Here is a 16,959-nt window from a genome sequence, read left to right on the forward strand (position 1 = left end):
ATGCTACACACTTCACTTTCACCTCTTCAGGGCATTCACATATCTCGAACACCGATTCCACATTTTCAATCCATCTCTTTAGGGTTATCATTCCTCATGTGCCATTAAAAGTTCATAGCTTGGCGTTGGTGAAATCTTTGTAGGAGCATGTCTTGGTAGGTCCTTGGTTCATTCCGTTGTTTGAGCTTCCAGACCGTTGCCCATTGCCTCCACAATTGTTCCCATTGTGGATCTGCGTTAGTGCCGTTGTGACTGCCACATATATAGCTGCTTGAAATGCAACTGAGTTGATTTATGGTGGTATCCGCTCAGGGTTTCCACAGGCAGGTTGTTGAGGCATCCTTCTGTCATGGAATGGGTTTATGTTGAATGCCTAAAACTTTTGTGAGTTTGTGGTCCTATAATCTAGGTGTATAGCATGTACTTAAGTAGTTTCATATATTGACACAACAGAGAAATATAGCACATATAACAACGTTACGATAGAACATACTATTTTCCATTAATAATATCTGTACTTTGATACATGAAAATTTGCTCGAAAGAGCATACATAAAGAGTACAAAGTTCGGCAGCATAACGACTCTATGAGTAATGTAATCGCTTAAACATAGAGTCGATAGTACGTAGGGTGGTACGCGTTAGAAGGAACACAATATTAGTAGGAGATATGGCCGATTTTACATATTGTGACACCTATATATCAAGTAGTAGAGCAAGTCCCATCTGTAGTGCTGACGATGGCACTCAATCGTCGAGCTGACGTATGAAAAGTTCAGCCAGTTTATTTGCCTCTTAGGTGATTACTTCTACCCTTTGCTCGACTCGTACAGCCCTTGCTTCTGTCGCAAAGAGTTGAAGCTTGAGATTAGTTATTTCTTCCTCATGAGAGCGTAGATGGTATGCATCACCCCTCTGAACCGTGCGTGGATCTGATGGGGCTTTCGATAGGCGGGGTTCATTGCGTGCCTCCTCAATATCCTTTCCTTCATCTGACTCCCGGTCAGACACATCGTATTCGTAATCAGTTACCACATACTCTTCCGGTTCCACTTTCGGTCCCACCTGTTGACCCATCGCAGGGCCTCCCTTGGGGTTTTCTTAAGGATCCTCCTCAATCACTCCTTGAGCCACTAGCGCATGGTAGAAGTGTACCCCTTGCTGATCATCATCCATGGTGACTACATGGGGCGCAGTAACGAGTCATGTTTTGATTATTCTCATAGTATTTTTAATTATTAGTGTTTGGATTCCCTAGAGTTATTAGAGAGTGGGGTAGGCTTTTGGATTCATTTCCCACTATAGTTACTCCCGAACACATGTTGGTCATATTCTGAATAAATATAGTTGATCAGGCTATATTTATCCCTAATATGACTACATAACTGCCCAGGTTTAACCATAGTGTTCAATTTCCTCTAGAAGCTTTTATTAGATATTGTTAGGTTATTATCCTAATATAAGCACATAAGTGTGAAATTTCTTCTGTTTAGAGTTATTTAGTCCCATTGTGTTTATAGTTGCATATCATGTATGGTTAGATATTCTAGTTCACTATAAACAATGCTCTGATACCAACCTGACACACCCCCAAACCAGACGGCGGGAACACCCGAGGCACTACTAGAAAAACAGCCTTTTATGACGCTCATTGCGCGTCGTAAAAGGCTCAGACGACGTGCAAATGCGCGTCAAGGAAGGCCTTATCATAAAGAGAGACGACGCACATTTACGACGCTCATTTACGACGCGCATTTACGACGCGCATATACGACACGCAATGCGTATCAAGGAAGGCCCTATCATAAAGGAAGACGAAACGCATTCGCGTGTCGTAACCTTACGACGCGCGTGTTAATGACACGCAATGCGTATTAAGAAAGCCCCTGTCAAGAAAGGCCATGTCATAAATGAAGATGACACACATTTTTACGTATCATAATTTTAAATGTTTAAAAAAAATATTATTTATAGATTTACTAATTTTCAAATTAAATAATACATTAAAAATCTCATAATAAAAAATAAAATACCATAAATAACAAAGATAATTCATTTCACTAATATGTCAAGTACAAATAATTATTCCAATAGTGAGTAAATGCTATTAAAAAATGAACTCATTTATATACAATTGCATCATCTAGCTTACTATGTGCCAACAACTCTCTATGTGCCAACAACATTAGAATATATTCGGATATGGGGTTACAACGTTTTCCTTTCTTCATTCTCGAGCATGTAGAGTTGAACCATCATAATGGTATGCATGTAGCCGGTTGCAGGAGCTTCAGGGGGAGCTATTCGCAATCCTTGGCTTAAAATACCAATATAGTTTGTCAAACGAGAACCTATTAAGAACAATAGATTTAATTAACATCCATGCAAAAGACAGTAATGCCCTTCTCATCTTGCATGAATGATATAACTTAACAGAAAAGGTTTGAAGCTACAATACCATGCTAAAGGAGAATCTTGTTCTTGATTGTATTTTTATATGGAACAAACTTATCAAACCTATGAAAACTTCTTCCAACTCAAGTGCCCAATCCTACATTTTACAAAGTACAAACAAGGCCTCCTAGCAAGTTTTTTCCTACAACCAGAGTACAATGTCAATTTCATGTCAGATATTATAAAAAGACAAAATAAACAAATCAACAAACATATGACTTCATTATACAAGGAATCAGAAAAAGGTTTACCTGTAAATTTCAGCAAATAGATCTTTATCACTAATGTAGGCAAGCAACTTTACTACCTGCAAATTAGTTCAAAAACTCAATCGCTTCTGCTTACCATTTGCTGCACAGGAGACTTTCGATGATGATGAGGGCATTTACATCTTTTGAGCAAACAAAATTTTAACATACCTTCTCAAGCATGTCCTCAACGGCTTCATCGTTCAATTTCTCACTTTCACCATTTTTAAGAATATTATCACAAAATGTAGCAAGTACCTGGATAAATTATTTTTTTAATATATTAATAATATTATCACACTTAAGGTTGGTTAATATATTATAAGTTCTGCAGGTAGATTGTGAATTTCAAGCACCTGGATAAATTATTTTTTAAAAAAAGAAATAAATATGGATATATGAAAAGATATATAATGTAGTAACAGGATTTTACCATGTCATGAGACCTATCAACTGTAATAACCTCTCCTTTATCTTTCATAAGGGAAGCAATTGCAGTTGTTTTTCCACCAGGGGCAGCACACATGTCCAATATTCTTTCTCCCTCTTGTGGATCTATAAATATATGAATTGCCAGAATTAACCCTCGTTGACAATCAAAAAGAAGAAAACAAAGATGTATATATGTAGACATACCTAAGACATGTGCAGTGATGATGCTTGACAGGTTTTGAAGAAATATGTCCCCCTTCATCACATTTGTATGTAATAATTTTTTATTAATGAATTTCAATAGAACTTAGGGTAAAACCGTAAAAGAAAAATAAAAAAATGTATACCATTAAAGGATGTTAATTTAAAAACTCTATAAGTCATATCCACAGCAAGACCTAATAATCCATGAAACTTTCCTGCCCTTGACATGGTTGTGGTTCCTTGACTAATATATAATCCATCTCTTGCAAGATATTGAGGATCTACGACAGATATGTAACAAGTGTTATAATTTATTTATAGAGAAGTAAAAGTAAGTAAGTTGAATGAAGAGAGAGAAAGAGAGAGAGAGAGAGAGAGAGAGAGAGAGAGAGAGAGACCTGTTTTGAGTTCTTGTAGGACAATGCCACATGTGATTCCAATAGCCCATCCATTGTCACGACTAGGCTGTTCAACACCAACTGAAACTGCAACTAAATCCCCTTTCTCAACATGAGCATTGTGTGCTAATATACCTGGAACATATACCTACACAAATATCACAATCAAACATCAAAATCTGAACACTTTCTAGTGTACCTAATCAATCATGTTGCACATTAATAATAAAGCCAATAGTATTTCTCATGGTCATAACATACTCCTTTAACTATTTAGTCACTAAAGACCAATACACCCACAAACGAGAATAAGAGAAAGATGACAAGAAAAAGGAAAAGAGAACGCAACTGCAAGAAGAATGAAAATGAGAAATTGGGTACCAAGTGAATGTTAATCATTCATAAAAAAAGAAACATAATATAAGATTACAAGCCCGAATGAAAAACAAACATGATTGATAGAATGTGTGATCATTTGAAATAGGATGATGATGATGATGACAAAATGATTAATATAACAATTTCAACTGTTGCTTACCTGAGCACCTCGAAGAACTGCCTCTGCACACTTACATATGACAATTATCTCCTTAGGAGGTCTGTCTTGCTGATAATCATACTGAATATCATGTGGGCCTGAACCCTTCACAAATACAACATAGTCTAGCCCAGGTATTTGACTCTTTAAAACACTTAGGGATTCTATATCCCCATTCTTTATAGTATCTTGCAGCCTCTTATCGCATTGAATTTCCAGAATCTTCTCAATGACAGCTTCAGTTGTTGTGTTCAGTGTGTTTGCACGTATTCAAATCATGAGAAAGCCAGCAAGAAAAGAAAACAGATGTCTAGTGTTGACATCGATAAAAGATATAATATGATCAAGTTTATATCATCAGAAGTAGTTTTTAAAATAGTCTTGTTTCCATTACAGGCATCTTTTGCAGCTGCGCGGCAACATCTATGGCTAAAAGTTGGGTACCCTGCAACACATCCTGTTCATAAAAACATAATATGATGAGTCACCGAGGGTAATATTGTCATTTGAGTGAGGAGGAAAGGAGTTAACGAATTATTATTATTATTATTATTATTATTATTATTATTATTATTATTATTATTATCATTATTATTATTGTGGTGCTTCCTTTCAACTTTTTCATGGACCTTCCGATTATATTCTCTTTCTCCTATGCTTTCACTAGTTGAACCCCTTCAGGATCTTTAGGATAACTAGTCATTTTAAGTGCAAAAAAAGCTTTTGAGGTTCATGCAAAGGTATTCAATGTTTCTTGTTTCTTGACTTGAATTTTATTTTTTCTGAGAATAATATAATATTGACACTAGAATTGTAATTGGTTTCATGATCAGATGGTAGGTACTCAATTTAGACCATCTTATTATAACCTGTGGTCAACTACCCAATTTCCAAGTCTGCAGAATCTTGACTTAATAAGCGGTCAACGGATCTTCAATGAGCCAAGAAGTCAAGAATTTTCTTCAGGTGAACCAGATGTCAAACCAAAACGATGCCGTGTATGCCAAAGACCAAAAGTCAAACAGTTGACCAAAGAGTTAAGTCAAGCTCAAGATAACTCATTGTATTTGACATTAACTGTGTGACCATTCTCAAGTTACATTGTAGTTCAAATTTTCTCTGTTTCATACCTGTCCTGCGATTTTACTATGAAAGGCAATGAAAGAAACATGACATCAGATGCTGATATGGAAATAATATCCTGCAAATTTAGCAAATAAAAAAATTAAAAACTCCTGAAAATAAAACTGCAGAATAAGATAGCGTCTAGTAAAATTACTAACATTTCCATTTCTTTATTGATTTGTTTCTATAGACAAGAATCTAAGTTTATTGATTTGTTTCCATAGACAAGAATCTTATTGGCAGAGGTCATGATGATGAAATTCTTCTAAACCTTAAGTCAGATTCTACTTGACATCATGTCTTGGTGCACCATTGAGTCTGATCATGGTATGTTGTTCTTTTTGATTCTTGTTCTCCATATAAACAAGGCATGTGCCTTTCAAGATTAATGCAGGCTATTTAATAGAATTGATCCTTGAAAACCTAGAGACATGTTTGAACCATATTAATCTATACATTTTTCAAATAATGGACTGAACTTGTTTCATACTCAAAATTACGCATCTGTTCCATTAATTTAAGCTTTGAAATTTAGTTAGTTGTAATCGAAACCATCATCTTCTTTTATAGGTGTTTTTACCGAACTTATACAACAAATGCAAGTAAAAGGCGTGCAGGTAATATTTTCAGTTATAAATGTCTATAAATAAAAAAACACAAACCGAATTAAATGGATTGTGTATGCAGGTTGAAGAGTTATATTCCTTAGATCTTGATTCTCTAAACAGTCTTAGGTACATATATTGAAACTAATCTAACTCCTCTGTTAGGTTACTGCATAGTTGAAGAAGAGGAACTCCTGGTATACAAATACATGTCCAATGGAACTTTATCATCAGCTCTGCATAAAAACGGGAGCTTGTTAGATTGGCCTACAAGGTTTAGATTGCTTCAATTGTAGGAAGAGGTCTGAAGAAGGGTATAAAGGTAATTTAGTCGATATGGAGAACATTGGTCAGCAGAGTAAGTCAACAACTGAGAATGAGTTGTAGTGGTGTTGTTGAGGTGTCTCGAGATCATGATACACATACCTTAATCAGCCCTAGGGCTTGGAAACTTGAGCCGTCGTTCCAGTCTCCGGTGAGCCTAAGGTCTCCGATGGAAAGAGGTGAGCTAAGGTCGCTTGCAGGAGAGGAGAGCCGAGGTAGAGAACGTTTCATAGAGCACTCCTTGAAAAAAGCCCTAGATAATGGTCCCATTGATTTTTTGATAAGATAAATAGTCTGTTCAATGAAGACGAGGATTAGAAGACGATGTTGAATGAATTTTTCAACAGTTAGGGCAAGAACGTTCATCGAACAAACCATACCATTTCATCCTCCTCATGAGAGCTTTGCATTTGAAGATTCTTCGTGGATCTTTTTCCTTAAGAGTTAGAAGCATTATCGCAGCATTATGGATTTTGTTGAGTCGTTCCTTTTCAAGTTTGCATCTGTAACAGCTCAAATTTTCAAATGAATTTTTCATTTAAAATAAAACATCATTATTCGACAAAAGAGTTTATTCCAAGTTTATTGCAAACGTATAAATAATAAATCCTCAAGATCTTCATCGATGGCAGTGTGTACGTGTCACGCCGACGCCTTCCCACGGTCCTCGCTAGTACCTGAAAAACATAAACACAACTAGTAAGCATAAATGCTTAGTGAGTTCCCCAGTATACGACTTACCCACATACGCCTTCCGGCCCGGACCCTTCGGTCCACATAACATTGCCTTCCGGCCCGTAACATAATCGCCTTCCGGCCCATAACATATCGCCTTCCGGCCCGTATTAAATTGCCTTCCGGCCCATAGTATTTTGCCTTCCGGCCCATAATAGTATAAAACATAACACATGTAACATAACGCACATAACACATAAGTCATACACCATACCGTTCTTTCTATCACATAAAGTCTCGCCTTCCGGCCTGTATAAGCATACATCACATTTAAGCATACATCACATATAAAGCATCTACCTCTCTAGACATAGCATAAATATAACACATACGACCTTCCGGTCTCGCAGTCAAACCCTTCCGGGTGAAGTATAGTGAGAAGACTCACCTCGTAGTATGCAAGCTATAAACCCTTCGAGCTACTCGCACTCGATCCGCTAATCCGCAGGTTCCCTATAATACCACATACCTTTATTAATGATCTTATCAAACAAGACAACTGACCCTACTAAGTTACATACAGGTCAACGGTCAATCTTGACCGGACTCGTCGAGTGCAAAGGGCAACTCGGCGAGTATAGACACCCCGACTCCACTCGCCGAGTCTAAAGAACGACTCGACGAGTTCTAGTAGATCTTCAAGCTACTCGCCGAGTCTGAAGAACAACTCGGCGAGTCCTAGTGAATCTTCAAGCTACTCGCCGAGTCTGATCATTGGACTCGGCGAGTCCTCGCCATGCAGTCAATCCGCTGCCTCCTGTATTTCGCATGATTTCGAAGTATATAGATATGGGGCTTCCTGGACTTTCACATATACTATTACAGGGGTTTTTAAACACTTGTAACAACACTATAATCTAACAATTCCTTAAATGGGTTTCCTAAACCCTAAATTCGCATACAACGTAAAAGCTACAGATTATGATCCGAAGATTACCTGGAAACGTGCTCCCTGTGTCCCCAACCTCCAGTACTTGACTCCTTGGACTTCCTTTGATCACCACCTTGCCTCTCCTTGTCTAACAATCTCTTCAAGCTTCCTCTAGCCCTCACTCTTGCTCCCGATGCCCACAAACTCCCAAGGTATCTTCAATCGGCCAAAAGACGCGACATGACGGCCATAAGATCATTATATACGATTCAGAATCGAAACGGCTAGGGTTCAGCTGAACAGCGTCGACTCGCCGAGTCCCTATTGGACTCGTCGAGTCCAGTCGCGTATCTGCGACCAAGACCATGGCCCTACTCGGCGAGTCATGCACCAACTCGCCGAGTCCCCTCCTAAATGTGCCTCAAAAATAATTTAAAGAAATATTTGAAATTCCGGGCTGTTACAGCATCGTAGACTGTATTCTCCGTTCAATTTCAACTCTGCGTCTAGTCTTTCCTTTTCATTTGAGCGTCGATAATTAGGGCAAGAGGGAAAGGAGAAAAAAAGGAAGGCGGGGTTTTTAATTTTTTAGGATTTCATTTCCCCCCTGGTTATTAAGGGATGGAACGCGCGTTCCATTAAAATTTATAAAGCGACATCCATAGACGACGCACATTTTATTATAGGTGCCCTCCGTGTTTTTTTTTTTATTTGGATTAGACACTAATTTAAGGGCACTCAGTAATGCACGACCTAAATCCTTAAATTTTTTGAAGAGATGACACTTTTTTAATGTCGCTCTCTAATGCGAAACATAAATCAAAGAGCGTCGTGTTTTGCGTGTCGTAAAAGGGTCTTTTTCTTGTAGTGAGGGATCGCGTGACTTAAATTGAAATATCATCACAATGAATATACATGAAACATAAGATAAACATTACCATGCATTAATACATTACAATTGACCTTGTTCACATCAAGTACATTGTTTAAATATTACATATCCATAGCATAAATTGTTTGAGAGTTTTAAAAACATAACATTCTAACAAACTTGGTATTGTTCTTAAGCTTATTTGTTACCTAAGAATACAAGTTATTTTGAAAATGTCATGTAACGACCCAAAATTTAAGACCAAAAATTTCTTTTAATAAATTATTACTTAAAGTAAAGTCATCATTCCAAAACATAATATGAGTATAAGTTTTCAAAAACACATATTCATTATCAAAGTAAACATTCCCAGGCTGTCTAAACTATGGTGTGTGCCATGCGATCACCCCGAGCTCTTCCCTCCGCTACCGAAAGTACCTGAAACCAAAACTGAAAATCGTAAGCACGAAGCTTAGTGAGTTCCCCACCCTACCACATACCACGCATAACTACATATTGCACATACTGGGCCACGCCCGCTACCTTGGGCATCGCCCGCTACAACGGCGCCGCCGCTCCAGGCCCCGTCTGGCTGCGAGCCCCGCTCGGGTATAGATCTGTTTTACTTCGGCCTCGCCTGTCACAGGGCCTCGCCCACCAACAATTAATAACACATAAACATTTCACAACACATAACTAAACGCATGAAACTGGTTTTGTCCTAAGGCCTCGCCTATCCTGGGCCTCGCCCATGTCCTGCTACTGATGAGTCATGGAACCCCGTCCACGCTCCTAATGGTAGTGAGGTACGGGCCTAGCCCACTCTCACTCCTATTCGAGTTTGGGCCTCGCCCCTGTTCTACTACTAATGAGATATGGAACCCCATCCACACTCTGCTATTGGTGAGATACGGGACCTCGCCCACACTCACCTCCCTACCAGGCAGATACATGTATCACACAGACAACAAGTATAATATATATAAACGAATCTTTGGGCACCCGCCCGCTATTACTGTACCTCTTCCTGAATATCATACTAGCATACCCTGCCCAGGGCTAACCCCCGGGTCTTCTACTCATAACTACATGGGCCGGCATTGTGGCCTTAGACCCATTCACACAAAGGGAAACTCACCTGCACTGGCTGAACTTGCTGATGATCTCACTAGCTGCTGCCCGACAACTCCCGGAACTCCTGCTCCCCTTGCTCCCCGAACTACTAATATCAATGCAACACTGAGTGTAACTGTCCCCCGAAAGACAACCAAGTCAACCCTGGCCAAGGTCAACCTTCCAGGTCAACCCTACTCGTCGAGTCACCCTACTGACTCGTCGATTTCAAAATGATTAGATTCCTTCCATTCGCGACTCGACTCGCCGAGTCAGTCCATGAATCGCCGAGTCTACCGATTTCTGAGTCCTGACCTGTCCAACTCATTGAGTCTCCACCCGAATCACTGATTCAAGTCTCAACTTGAAGGGTTTGGGGTTTCGCGACCTGACTCGCTGAGTCCAAGAACAGACTCGCCAAGTACAAGGCAATCTTCATACGACTCGATGAGTTGTTCATCCCACTCGTCGAGTTTCTCCACAACTTCATGCTACTCGCCGAGTCCACTCAAAGGACTCGCCTAGTCCCGTTAGATCTCCTTACACGCAGAGGACATTTGAGTCATGCATGAACTCCAAACTGTAGATCCACCCTCCCCAAGCCTTTTCCCCACGTAAAGTTGTAAACTTTACGTGTAGAGAAGGAGATCTAGGCAAAATATGCTATAAACTAGGCCTTAAGGCAAAAAGGCTCCATGATCCACTCAAGGGCTGATACTTTATGGAATTCTAGACCAAAATAAGCATGGATATGAGGTAGCAACCTCAGATCTGAACCTTTAGCTCAAAGGTTACTCTTAAGCCAAGAATGCCCAAAACATACACAAAGATCTAGGTGCAAATGAGGGGAGATAGCACCTTGTTACCTCCAAGATGAACACCACTGAAGTAGATCTCGGATCTACACCTCCTCCTTGAAGCAACCTATTTGATCTTCAAGTTCCTTTCCCCAAAGTTCCTTCCTCCAAGCTTTAACTCTCAAATAATGGAAGCTCTCACGAAATCAAGGGTGCACTGGCTCTCTAGAGTGATATGGAGGCTGAGGGAGGGGCATAACACCCTTTAATAGGATACAACTCCCGGGATTAGGGTTTTCCTCGTTCAGACCAGACTCGCCGAGTCACCTTGGCCGACTCGCCGAGTCGGTCGCTTACTCCTCGACCCGGATCCCGCTCGGACTCGCCGAGTCCCTCCTTGGACTCGCCGAGTCTACCCTTAAATTAGGGCTTCTCTTTCCTTTCTTGGCCTTCGAAACTTTAGGTGTTACATGTCAACATATAGAATGTTGGTGACTTGATAAGCAGGTTTGATATGAAAATGTTTTGTGTAATTTATAAAACCCAGAAAATCCGATATTTTCTGAAACGGCAATTGTTTATACAAAAAGTGTGATGATCCACAGGTATATGGATGAATGATTTCAAAACATGTATAAACGAAAAGTTTTGCATTATAGTTATTCAAATTACAAGTCAATAATGTTGATTTCCCCAGAAAACCCGATGTTTTCCGATAAATCAGTATGATCATTTTGTATTATTGTATCCTCGTATCGAATGAATATGATTTCCCCTGATTACGTAGATGGTATTGGATTTTTTATGTGATTCGTTATAAACATGCATGATAATGACTAGTTCGTCTGTCTTGGCATTCTAGTGAACGCCGAAATTGATCTTAAGATTTTGTCACCCTAGACTGGCCGAGTCTAACTGTAGCGAACAACTTAGGTGTAGGGGAGTCACCCCCGTATAGATCTATACACAAACGCTCGCTCTCCCTCCAGGAGACTTTGATTATAATTACAGACTACGACCGATACTTATTCGTGTCGCCCATTATTACTCACTTAATCCAATTCACTTTGATTAACCTTGATTAACGACCTGGTTTTTGTTTACTTGAATAGACGGTAAGCCTAACAGACGAGGAGAAGAGGGCCACAAGGTCCTACTAATCACGTTTGTTATTTAAGGCTGTCGAGTATACGAAAGACGCATTGGCCTATTTCGCATATGATTTATTTGGACCTTACAAGCGATGCTAATGGGCCACTAAGGCCCAGTAGCATGTAAAAACCATTGAGGACCCCTTAAGCATGTAATTGAGTCACAGGAGGCCCAATAAACATGTATTACTTATGTTAGGCCCAAAAGTCATGTTAATGGGTCACGAAGGCCCAATAAGCATGATTAGAATCGTTCAAGCCCAACAATTTGAATTTTTACTTGTTTTGTATAGTATAAATGTCGGGAATTTTGTTTGGAATAATTGTTGAATCGCAAAGGCACAAAGTTTGTCGATTGGTTTATATTGATATTTAGATTTATGAAAATATATGTATATTTTTCATTCTAAATTTATAGGTTATAATGTGATATTTTTGACACAGATATCGTAATAATAAAATAATTGACTCAAAAATATTGGTTTGACCTATTCAACATTTCTTTAATAAAAATGACAATTTTTGTCCTTTTTTATAAAAAAATGACATTTTGGGTCCTTAAACTATTTTTCTTGACATTTTGGCCCAAAGACTTATCTAAATAATGTTTTCAGCCCAATGTTTACTTTTTGGCAGTTTCAGCCCATTTAGTAAAAAGATTTTCATTTATAATCCGAACTTTTTGCAACTTTTACAAATTTGACCGAAAATCCAAAAACTTTACATTTTTAATCCTTTTTGGAAAATAAGGCCATTTTAACCCCTAAAATAGATTTATTTACTTTTCTACCCACTATTTTGAGAAATTTACCATTTCAGCCCCCTTAAAACCATATTTTTTCAATTTTGGGCCTATGGGCCGAAAAGCCCAAAATTTTAGCCCATTAGGATACAATTTACATTTTTAGTCCTTTGAAAAGCATAATGTTAAAAAAAAACTTCTATTTTAACTATTTTTACCTTTTGATCCTTGTAGAAACCGTGAATTACATCTTTTTCCCCAACTTTTGTTTATTTTTCAAAAATGGTCCAATAACAAATTCTATGTTGTTATGTGCTTATTATAAAATTTGTATGGTAGTTTATCTTGACATGTTAATTGAAATATAACCTAGATCACATATGTTTCCTTCTTGAACTATAGATCTCAAACATATTACGTTTTTGGCACATATTTACCACAAAAACACAAGAAATCACACATAACATACAAATACACATAGATCTACACATTTTACTTGTATTCTCCCCCATAAAACATGTGAAAACCACAAATAGAGGGGTATGAACTCACCTTAGGTTTGTGGTTTCAGTTTGAAGAAAGAAATGGAAGAGTTTGATGCTTTTTTCGGCCCTAGCAAGCTTTCTTGGGTTGATTTCGAACTTAAGAAGCTTCTAAGGTGTTCATGGAATAAAACTTTGTAAGAAAGAGTTCTAGATGTTGTAATGGAAGAAGATGTTTGTGTTTGATAACACTTACATAAGATTGATAATACTTGAAGAAGATCCTTGAATCCAAGCTAAATTTTCAAGATTTTCTTTGAAGGAAGAAGGAAGATGATCTTTGAGAGTAATGGAGAGAATTTGTGTAATGTGTGTGTGTGTGTCTCCTCTCGGCCGAAGATAAGAAGAGAGGGAGAAAGAGAGAGAGAGAGAGAGAGAGAAGTGAAATGACCATTATGGATGTATGTTGGTCTATGCATGGGAATATGAAAGGTAATATGGAGGTGGCACCTCCCAAGGTCAACTCTCCCATAATACTTCTTTTCTCATATTTTTAATTATCATTTGGACCGAGAGAGAAAGGAGAGAGGTGGTTTGGGCCTTTAGTGCTTAAGTCCGATAATATGAAGTCCAATTTAATGGTTTTTGGCCCATTGGTTCTTTAGAGTAGTTCACGACCCAATTCTTGCACAAAAGAATGGATTTGAGTCCATTAAGGCTAATTGGATTTGGTATGGCCCAATAAGGCCCATTAGGGTAATTTATTTCATTTTAGGCCCATTATGGCCGAAAATGTTAAATTTTATGAAAGTGGGTCTAATTAGGGCCCATTTAAAGGTCCTAAGCCCTAAACAGTCAAAATGGTTGTTTATTGGTCCATTCGGCCCAATAAGGAAATCCTAGTCTATAATGGACTTAAATCGGGATTTCTAGAGTTTCCAACCTTTTGTTGCCTATTTGAATGTTTTTACAGAGTCTTTGATGGAAATTTTTTTGCCATTGAATAAACATCATACATGCTTTCATGTTTTAATCACAATGTTATCATTGTTTAATGTTTACAAAGCATTAGAATTCCTAGTTGTGACAAGGTGGCCTCCTTTGATTACAATAGTTGTAGGCTGTTGACCCTGCATGGAAGGGTCTAGGTACAAAACTGGGGTAGAGTGCGGAAGATTCTGATGGATGAGGCCCACAAGTCCAGGTTCTCCATCCATCCCGTGGTGACGAAGATGTATAAAGATCTTCGTCCTGATTACTAGTGGCCCTGCATAAAGCGGGATTTAGCTTAGTATGTTGAGAGATGCTTGACCTGCAAGAAGGTTAAGGTAGAGCACCAGAGGCCTCACGGAAAGACACAACCATTATATATTCCTGTGTGGAAGTGGGAATACATTACTTTGGATCTCATTACTTATCTTCCCAGGACCGCATGTGGAGTTCATTCGATATGGGTCATTATGGATCGGTTGACCAAGAATGCTCATTTTATCCCGATCCAGGAAAGCATATCGGTCGAGAAGCTGGCAGAGATTTATGTGCGAGAGGTAGTGGCACGTCATGGTGTGCCTATCTCGGAGGTGTCAAACCGAGATGTTTGTTTCACTTCCTGATTTTGGAAGCGGTTCCACGACAAGATAGGTACTCGTCTCTAATTCAGCACCACTTTCCACCCCCAGACAGACGGACAGAGTGAGAGGATGATTCAGACTCTCGAGGTCATGCTTGGTGCATGTGTTTTGGATTTTGGTGGCAATTGGGATACATATTTTCCGCTAGCAGAATTTTCCTATAACAACAACTACCATGCCAGCATAGACCAACCTCCCTTCAAGATGCTCTATAGGAGGAAGTGTAGGACCTCAATCTTACGGGGCGAGGTCGGTCAGAGGGTCATGGGGAGTACTGAGGTAGTACTCAAGACCATAGAGCGGACCCAACAGGTTTGAAGTGGGCTCCAGACTGCTCAGATTCGCTAGAAGAGCTACACCGACAAGCGGCGATCAGACTTTGAGTTTCATGTGAGCAACATGGTTCTCCTAAAGGTGTCACCTTGGAAAGGTGTCATCCAGTTCTGGAAGCGGGGAAAGCTGTGCCCCAGGTATATCAAGACTTTCAGGGTCATAGCCCGGGTGGGCAAGGTGGTGTTCCGATTAGATCTTCCAGCAGAGCTCAGCCAGATCCACAACACTTTCCTTGTTTCCCAGCTACGGAAGTGTTTAGTGGGCGGGTCAGCGGTTGCGCCTCTAAAGTACATTCAGGTTGATGATAGTCTGAAGTACATCGAGAGACCAGTAGCTATTCTTGATAGGAAGACAAAGGAGCTGAGCAACATAAGGGCTGAGTTGGTGAAGGTGCAATGGCAGCGTCGTAAGGGTTCGGAATGGACTTGGGAGCCCGGGGAGGAGATGAGGGAGCACTGCCTGGAGTTGTTTCCAGATGCACCAGACTTCAAGGACAAAGTCTAACACAAGTGGGGGAGATTGTGACGCCTCATTCCTGGTACGCATTTTATTGTGATTTGTTAATTTTTGTAGAGCTACTCGACAAGTTGGGAGCCCCAGACTCGTTGAATAGAAGCAGGATTGGACGCGGGTTTAAATCTATCTAGTCGATGAGTTGAGAGCCCTCAACTCGACGAGTAGGCCTGCCAGAATGAAACCCTAATTTTGGGGTTTTGTACCCTATTTAAGCAACTTAATCCCCACCTTATGGCCTCATTTACAGCCTCCAAGTCCCAAACCCTAATCCACGAAACCCTAGAGCATTTTGTGAGTGTGTGAGCAATTTGTGAGTAATCTTGTGTGTTTTTAAAACTTAAAGAAGAAGAAGAAGAAGGAGTTAGAAGACTCAGGAGGAAGAGAGTAGATCCATAAACTACACTTCTTTGGCTAAATTTTTTGGTAATCTAGCTTCTATCTTGACCACTAGTGCATTAGATCTCTTCCTTCCTCTTTCATAAGGATTTTGCCCCAAGAATGATAACCTTTGGATAATGGTCGGCCAAAGTGGGTATTCATCTAGATCTAATACCTTCAAGGGTTGGTACGACATAAAGGTGCAAACTTTATGCCATTAGAGCCCCCATGCAAGCGATAGAGGGTCATTTTGGCCTTTTTAGCTCAAAAAAGCCATGCATGAAGAGAAGGGTGGGAGCTTTACGTGTCCAAGTAGTGTTAAGGCTTTAGATCTATGGTTGTAAGTTTTAGCTTGGTGTATGGATGGCCTAAGGACAGATTTTTAGGTCCGAAGGAGTTAGGGTTTGAGCTAAACCCATTAAGAAGAGGTATTAATGGGTAAAGTTGGAAACTTTACCCTTAAAAGGACATTTTTCGGGTTTATGTGAAGTATGAAGCTTGGATCAAAGGTGTCGGCACTTAATCCATCAAGATAGCCAAACAGACAAGGGGACTCAGTGAGTCCAGAGGGGGGTCTCGATGATTTGAGTCGATTCATCCCGATGTCGTACCAGGTGGAACTTGACAAGTCTATGAAGGGACACGACGAGTTGACTCAGCTTATCACAAGTCTGAATAGCATAGGAACTCGACGAGTTAGGAGGTAACTCGATGAGTTGGGTCAACTGGAAGTTGACCTTGAGTTTCACCTTGACTAGAGCGTTGACTTTGACCAGGGGTAAAATGGTCATTTTACCCTTAGAAGATTTCAAAGATTCCTCACTTGTGATTTCAATAGCCAGCTTGAGAGGTGAGTTTTCCTCCAGTACGAACGGAGTCGAAGGTACCAATTTCGGCCCGTTTATGTATGCTAGCATATGCCGAACTTAGGTCTGATGCTGGGGTTAGGCTGATGTAGATTATTTGTTTCCGGAGTTTGGTCCGATGCCAGGGCAAGCCCGAGGAATGTTT

The 16,959-nt window shown here is 39.7% G+C and overlaps 1 protein-coding gene across 6 annotated transcripts; it reads right to left on the bottom strand.

The window, feature by feature from the left end:
- Positions 1–2,039: 2,039 nt before the first annotated feature.
- On the bottom strand, positions 2,040–6,832 carry LOC145018548 (putative cullin-like protein 1). 6 transcript variants are annotated; one of them, XM_078976426.1, is made up of 13 exons: positions 6,709–6,832; positions 6,431–6,622; positions 6,062–6,240; positions 5,405–5,475; positions 4,275–4,731; positions 3,737–3,884; positions 3,482–3,619; positions 3,339–3,390; positions 3,136–3,257; positions 2,874–2,960; positions 2,706–2,761; positions 2,459–2,596; positions 2,040–2,351 (listed from the first exon to the last, which is right to left on the bottom strand). In XM_078976426.1, the coding sequence occupies exons 7-12, from the start codon at positions 3,482–3,484 to the stop codon at positions 2,518–2,520; spliced, it is 399 nt and encodes a 132-aa protein (XP_078832552.1). In that variant the 5' UTR covers positions 3,485–3,619; positions 3,737–3,884; positions 4,275–4,731; positions 5,405–5,475; positions 6,062–6,240; positions 6,431–6,622; positions 6,709–6,832; the 3' UTR covers positions 2,040–2,351; positions 2,459–2,517. The 6 variants fall into 6 exon arrangements, with proteins under 6 accessions (XP_078832552.1, XP_078832553.1, XP_078832554.1 ...); XM_078976427.1 differs by adding an exon at positions 5,558–5,822 and having other exon boundaries at positions 4,275–5,475; XM_078976428.1 differs by having other exon boundaries at positions 5,671–6,240.
- Positions 6,833–16,959: the final 10,127 nt, after the last annotated feature.

This window comes from Lactuca saligna, chromosome 9, assembly GCF_052625555.1.
Source record: "Lactuca saligna cultivar CGN05327 chromosome 9, ASM5262555v1, whole genome shotgun sequence".
Lineage (NCBI taxonomy): Eukaryota > Viridiplantae > Streptophyta > Magnoliopsida > Asterales > Asteraceae > Lactuca > Lactuca saligna.

What these genes read in the sequence shown, in the direction of transcription:
- LOC145018548 (XM_078976426.1), bottom strand. An exon ending in TTGAGGACATGCTTGAGAAG is followed by an intron (nt 2,762 to 2,873) that starts GTATGTTAAAAT and finishes ACTAATTTGCAG; the next exon opens with GTAGTAAAGTTGCTTGCCTA. An exon ending in CTATTTGCTGAAATTTACAG is followed by an intron (nt 2,597 to 2,705) that starts GTAAACCTTTTT and finishes CTCTGGTTGTAG; the next exon opens with GAAAAAACTTGCTAGGAGGC.